This window comes from Phaseolus vulgaris, chromosome 8, assembly GCF_051622355.1.
Source record: "Phaseolus vulgaris cultivar YP4 chromosome 8, ASM5162235v1, whole genome shotgun sequence".
In the NCBI taxonomy this organism is placed as follows: Eukaryota; Viridiplantae; Streptophyta; class Magnoliopsida; order Fabales; family Fabaceae; genus Phaseolus; species Phaseolus vulgaris.
In genome coordinates this window covers 5360300-5367519 of record NC_143505.1, presented here as the reverse complement: position 1 = coordinate 5367519, position 7220 = coordinate 5360300, and the positions used below count along the sequence as shown (strand labels likewise).

Sequence of the window (7220 nt, the reverse complement as noted above, 5' to 3'; positions counted from 1 at the left end):
TTTTCAAATCATAAATTCATAATTAATATTATAAATAGCTTGATTGAACAAATTATTTGAGTTACCTAAATACACAAGAGTTATAGCTGTCCAGACATGCAGGACAACATTACAAACATAGTTTAAATGACATACGCAGAAAAACATTTTGTTATTGGACCCTTAATACATACGAATTGTTTAAGGTATGTATGCTAGTATAACTAAGTGGCTCTAGCTAAGTGGCTCTGACAAGGGGTGAGTGAGGCATTGGTGAATGGGGTGACAGCATGTGAGGTGACATAACATTCTCATCAAACCTTCTTGAGGAGAAGCTGAGTCTAAGGTTGCTTTTCCAGCGTTTGAGTTCCACTGGTTTCCCTGTCTCTTTGCCAACAAACGCCCTGATTCTCTTGAGGGCAACTTCCACAGTCTCATCATCCATGTTAGCAAAGCACACTCTATACCAACCGGGCTCAGAACAATTGAAAGCTGAGCCTGGTGACACATTGAGCTTCACCTCATTGATGATCACATGCCACAGCATCATTTCACCTTCAAATGTCTTCTCCTTGAGCAAGCCTCTCAAGTTCATCCAAAAGAAAAGCCCTGCATTGCTTGGCAAGCAAGTAATGTTCACCTTTTCAAGCTCCTTTGTGAAGTGGTTGTACCTTGCAGCCAACCTTCTTGCACTCTCTGCCAGAAACCTCTCCACAAACTCGTCATCAGAAAGCAGTGCAGCCACAAAAAACTGTGTCTGAGTTGAGACTAATCCAAAGCTTGACATTTTCCTCCCTTGGTTCACCACTTCATCATTGTACGAATAAACTATCCCAACTCTCAACCCCGGAATCCCCAAGTCCTTAGACAAACTGTAAACAATGTGAATAAGGTCTTTATTGCAGTGCTCCAACTCTTGCATCACTTCAGAGACACTCACAAAGCGAGGGCCTCTGAACACTGTGCCAGCATAGATTTCATCGCACACTAAGTGAATGTTCTTCTCATTGATGAAGCCCACAATGCTCTTCAGTGTTTCCTTGTCCATGGTTGTTCCTAAAGGGTTTGAAGGGTTTGTTATGATCAACCCTTTCACGTTGATGTTAGCATCTATTGCTTTGTTGTATGCTTCTTCAAGAGCCTCCCTTGTTACCATGAAGTTGTTGATGCTGTAACACTCCACAGGAATGAGCCGCGCCTTAGTTCTCCAACACAAGTCTCGGGCAAATCTGCAACAATAAAGCACGCGGAATTTACCTCAGTCAAATCAAACATATGTCATTCTTGCAACACGTGATGAAACATTGGTATAATGAAGTTGTACTATATGTTAGCTTTGACACTTTGTTACAGTCATAATATATGAATACGAAGTTACATTCAAATTTGTCGTGTGGTCTCTGTGGTCAGACAAATAAAATGTTTGAATTAGTTGACTGCAGATTTTTCCATGGTAAAGGCTAAGAAACATTAATATTCGATTTTATAAACTGTAACTTTATAAACTTGTGATAATTAATACTATTCTCTGGGTTTAGCTGCCAAAAACCAATTTCATGTGAATTTTCTTTTAACGAAAATTTGAATTGCTTTATGAAGTTGCTTTTGACTGTGCAAAAATTCCAAAACGTAAATGTCTGGGATTTGGATAAATGCGTGACCTTGAGCTAAGGTGGTCAAATTCAAAGCTTACATGTCTATTTTGTATTTACATAACACATGTGCCGTTGACTAATCACTTGGTACGTAGCAGCCTACAAATGTTAACTAGTATATCTCTCTGCATATAATTTTCTTGGAATTTTCTTCACGAAATGCTAGCTCATTAATTAGATCATAAAAATATTCTTTATGATTAATAAATTTAATCAAAATATTGTTTTTTCTTAAATTATTAAAAAATATGGTAAACTATAACAATAATTAATTCTGAATTTTAACGTGTTAAAAAAAAGACTGTCTCACAATGAAGTGTGTATATATATATATATATATATATATATATATATATATATAGTTTTTCTTTTAAAATTAGTAAAAGATATTGATAATGACCAATTGTGTGTGAAAAGAAGTGGCTTATTTAAATCCAAATCTTAAAAGGTTGTTTGTGTTTTTTGACAAGTGTTATGGGACACTTAAATTTATTTTTTTAATAGCAAATATTGACCTAACTCATTGAACCAAAAAGTGTATAGTTTGAATGATGTTCGGCAACATGCCACTAAAATACATGTGAAAGTTTAAGATTGACACCTCCTAGTTGGTAGAGGAGATTTGATCAAATATTTTTTAATTAATATATATTCCAAACTGAAACTGTTCATAATATAATATTAGGTTACAAAGAATGAAACAAATTTGATCATGTACGTCTTTTCCCTCACTTTATCAAGACACTAATATGTAATTCTTCTACCTTGAATGCTCTTTGTTTTATGATCTGAAAACTCGTTTTTGATTTTCTGTTTTTCTAAAACTTTGTTGGACAATGATTATGAGCACCAGTTGAGAGAAGCCAGAAGAGGGATACCCTTTTGATGAAGACAAAATAGTTATTACGCTTTGTGGTTGCTTAGTTTGTCCACTTTTAACAGCGTGGTTCATTGAATGAAAAGAGAAGAGATGAAAGTGAGGGTACATACGCTGGATAATAAGGGCTAGGAACCAGAAAAGCATCTCCACCATTAGCCAAACAGAACATGATGAGCTCGTTAGCTCCAGTGGTCCCTCCACCCATCACTATACGGTCAGGATCAAATCTCACTCTTCCACCTCTCACTTTTGACATGTAATTTGCCAAACCCTGCATAAAATATCAAAACCCATTTATTATATATCATGCTCATGATGGTAAATATGTTATCAGACACAAAACTAATTTTCCTACATTTCTGAACTCTGGCAATCCATGGTAGTCCTGAAAGTTTGCAATATATTTGAACCACTTCACTCCTTCTGGGGTGCAAATGGAGCCTTTGGGATTCTTCAGAATCCACTCTTGAATCAAATCCAAGGACAGCTGCAAAAGTTATAAGAAATTGTAAACTACAAACAAACCATGTTGTATATGAAAATCTATATATTGCAACTGCTGTGTTATATGCACGTACCGGATTTTCTGCAAGACCCATCTGAATTACACCCTGAGGATTTTCAGTGGGGTGATAAGGGTCTGATTCATAGGCCTTCCACCCATCAAAATAAGAAGAGTTCTCACCATGGTTGCCGTTGGTGGCAATCTCAGACAGAAGCTGGAAACTCGTGTTCTTCAAAGCCATGCTAATTAACTTGGTATAGTGTTTGTTGGAGGGGTGTGTGCTCACTCTTGCTCTTGAACCAATGGAGCTGCAATGTGTAAATGGGAGGGAGTGCTTACGGTATTTAAAGAGGTTTCGAACAAGGAATTCAGGTGCCACCTCACCAAATTTTAGAGAATGAAATTGACACCAAATTCTTGAGTTCAAGGAGTTTGGTCAGGGTATTTTTCTTCTGGAGGACCAAGTTGATATTTTCAAAACCAAATTTTGGAGGACCAAATTGATATTATCAAACTCTCAGTTCGTTTTTGTTTGTCTTCTCTAACCCCTCACGAGGTGAACTGACCTGTTAATCCGGTTTTTTCTAATTAAAAATAATTTAAAGATTAATTCTTTTATTATTTTATTTGAATGGTGTAAATATACAATAATATTTTAGAATAAATAACTAAAAATAGACTAATTTAACATATAAAAGGTCATTATTATTTTAATTTATTTTATTAGAAAACATTATTTAATCAATTAAAAATATTTAGATGATTAAATATAATTATAATAATATATATAATTTAAAATTTTTTAAAAAAAAAACCTTTTACCGGATAAACCATGGAACAATGACCAACCGAGGGAAACGGATTAGACTCAACCGTTTGCAGAATAACAGAATATTCTTTAGGACAAATAACTCTAATGCAACCTGGCATGTTCACATTCAACGTGGAACAATCATGAAGTGCACCATGAAGGATGAATAAATGTATTTGCTCACACACCATTTATTATTAATTAAATTTAATTAAAAAATATTAAGCTATAAATAGGAAGAGTTAATATAAGATGTGAAATCTACGTAATTTTTATCATTTTAATAAATATTAACTAATTAAAAACATATTCCAAAGAAGGTGTTATTCAAAGAGCATTTCACTTTTAAAATTGGTAGCTACATTTCTAACATGCACTCGGAAAATAGAGACCCTAATAATAATATATTGTGAATCATCTCAATAAACTTAAGTCCAAGAGTCAAGTTTTAATATAGTATCATAATTAATTAAAATTTTGTTTTGTATTATTTAAACTATATATCAAAATAAAAAATATAAATTAAATTGAAATAATTATACGTATCGATAAGTTTTATATAAATATCCGTTCAACATTTATAACACTTATACTGTTATTTATATTTCGGAAAACCAGGTTAAATGTTATATATATATATATATATATATATGTATGTATGTGTGTGGAGAAGTTTCTGTGAAGCTACCCATGGTTCATTCAAAGGCAAGGTAGAAATTGTATACGAAAAACGATGAAAGGTAAGAAAAGTCTAAGGCTTAAGTTACAAGTTATATAGTATAGAAATAAATAAAGGAAGTTGGAGAAAAATATATTTTATTTGCTAGTAATGTTTTTATTTATTATTACTTATATATATTAATATTATTTTTTATCTTATATATTAATAGAAAAAATCATGGTTATGAAAAATATCTATCTATATATAAATCATCATTTACCCTCCATTTTTTCATGTTCTCTCCTATAATGCTTGTTTGAAAGTATTCCCATGAGAATAAAAGAATGTGTATTATATATTTTCTCATGTGAAATTGACATTACTAAACAATAGTCAAATCATTTATTGTTCAACTTATTCTAGGAGCCCTTCCTCAGTACACCAATTTCTACTATTGTCGTGTCAAACATTTAAAGTGGTTGTTGTACGTACATAAATATAATTTTTGTATATAGATTGTATATTTATTATATTCCATATATATAATTTAGACTGGCTTTAATTTATTTTTATTGTTGTATACAGGTTAGAATCCACGTCCCCTTTAATACTCTCATAATAGTTAGATAATCACTACATTTAAAAAAGTTAAAAGGAATCAAAGTGGGCAATAAAGAAATAGAAATAAACATAATACAATTGGTAAATGATACCATTTATATGTCAGATAAAATTTAAAATATTACATTTTTTTTTAAATGTAGTAAAACAAATTCTTTATTTACATACTAATTATTATATACGAATACTAATTAAATGGAATGTTTCATGAATATTTACCCAGATTTAATTCATGTGAATAAATATTATTTATGGATTTTTTTTATATGTAAACCAAAAGTAATTACATATATATAATTTTATATAATTTTATAATTTTGGTGTCATAAAGAGAAATAGTTACATATAAATTATATTTGTATATATAATATTACATTTTTAATTAAAAAAATAAAAATTATTACATACGAATTCAATCCGTACATAACATGTTACATATTTAATTAAAAAAAAAAAAATAATTACATATAAATTCTATTTGTATGTAAGGTATTACATATTTAATTAAAAAATTAATCTGTATATAATGTGTTACATACGGATTTTGTAACATGTAAGCATTTTCTTTCCCTCTATAGCATTAATCTTTTTTCGAAAAAAAATTTCCCCATTCCCTCCATAACATTCTCTTTTGGAAACCCTAGCATAAACCTAACCCTTTCATTTTCTATCACTTTGTAATCGTTAACTCTTCTCGTAACAACCCTTACCCAACTCTTCTCACTCTCATATCCCACACCAAACACATCCAGTTCTCCAGTGCCTTAATTATTTGTTGCTTTTTTTTACCACTATAATATCGTCTGTAACAGTTTCCATATTCTGATAATGTTGTTGGGCACCTTCTGGGTTGTTGCAGTGAGCATTTACTAATTTCCTTATGCAAACAATATTTTCAACCTCCATTATCATCGAAGAATTTGGTCACCTAGAGGAGTAACTAAACGACACTATTTCTCACACCATCTTTTCTTCTTCCTCTTCTCTACACCTTTCCCTCAACAAAAAGGATGAACTTCGTGCCTCTTCGTCGTACGACTCTCTCCACTCCCTTGGCATGGCCGTTGACGACCTCATCTTCTATTCTCTTAATCACACCGCCCTCTCCCTCAAAACCCTCCCCCACAAGCAAGAAACCGCTTCTCAACCGACCCACTGTCCAAAACTTGCCGGAAACCCTCGTCGACGATGCCCCTCGACCCCCACCATTTAAAAGCATATGATTTTGGACTCCACAGAGGTGGAAACTGTCGAAATGGTTGATGGATCTGATAAGGCAGTGGTGGAGAGTACCAGTTCAGAACCATTCTCTATGAGAAGGGTTCTAAAAGAAGCCTTCAGAAACAACGTCAGTGATTTCAAGTTGTTAGTGTTTACAATCCACAATGTTGTTAGCGTTTATAGTTAAATTTAAGATTGCTATTATAATTACATTTAGATTTTTTAACTTAATTGAAAAAAATGAATTTATTCTGGATTTTTGAACCATCTAACCGTCCGTCAAAGTTCACTCAAAACAATTCAAATTTTTTTTAAAATTTGAGCATAGTTACATACGGATATATCAGTATGTAATTACATAAGGATATATTCGTATGTAATTACATACAGATATATCCATATGTAAAATTTGTATGTAATTATATACGAATTCTGAATCCGTATGTAATAGTTACCTACGACAGTTTTACATACGGATTTTTTCCCGTATATAATCTGTATGTAACTATGTTTTACATACGAATTTATTCTCTTACATATGGATTTAGGTTGTATGTAATACCAATATTTCTTGTAATGATGTATAGTAAGAGAATTTGAAAGTAGCTTTAGGACTGAGAGATAATTTTAGTTAGGGGACTATAGGGGTACAAAATAATAATTGGATAAGTTTGGTGTCATTCTAAATTGTTCTTTGATGTGATTGTCATTCGTGTAGTTTGGGATACCTATTAAGGAAAATCCAAGAAAGAGGAGAATGTAGAATAATATGTTGAATACAGTCAGAAAAATATTTTCCCGGTGAAAAGGGTGGCAGTTGTCACTTGCTCGAAGGGTGTGTTTAATCGAGTTAGTCATTTCTTCCCTCCCTCTTTCTTATTTGTCTT

At 32.1% G+C, this 7220-nt stretch overlaps 1 protein-coding gene across 1 annotated transcript; it reads right to left on the bottom strand.

Moving 5' to 3' along the window:
* LOC137826806 (1-aminocyclopropane-1-carboxylate synthase) lies at window positions 1-3376 on the bottom strand. The gene is made up of 4 exons (XM_068632940.2): window positions 3093-3376; window positions 2870-3001; window positions 2625-2785; window positions 1-1208 (listed from the first exon to the last, which is right to left on the bottom strand). Exons 1-4 carry the CDS (start codon window positions 3258-3260, stop codon window positions 218-220), a joined length of 1452 nt encoding a protein of 483 aa, XP_068489041.1. The 5' UTR covers window positions 3261-3376; the 3' UTR covers window positions 1-217.
* Between the last annotated feature and the right edge of the window lie 3844 nt (window positions 3377-7220).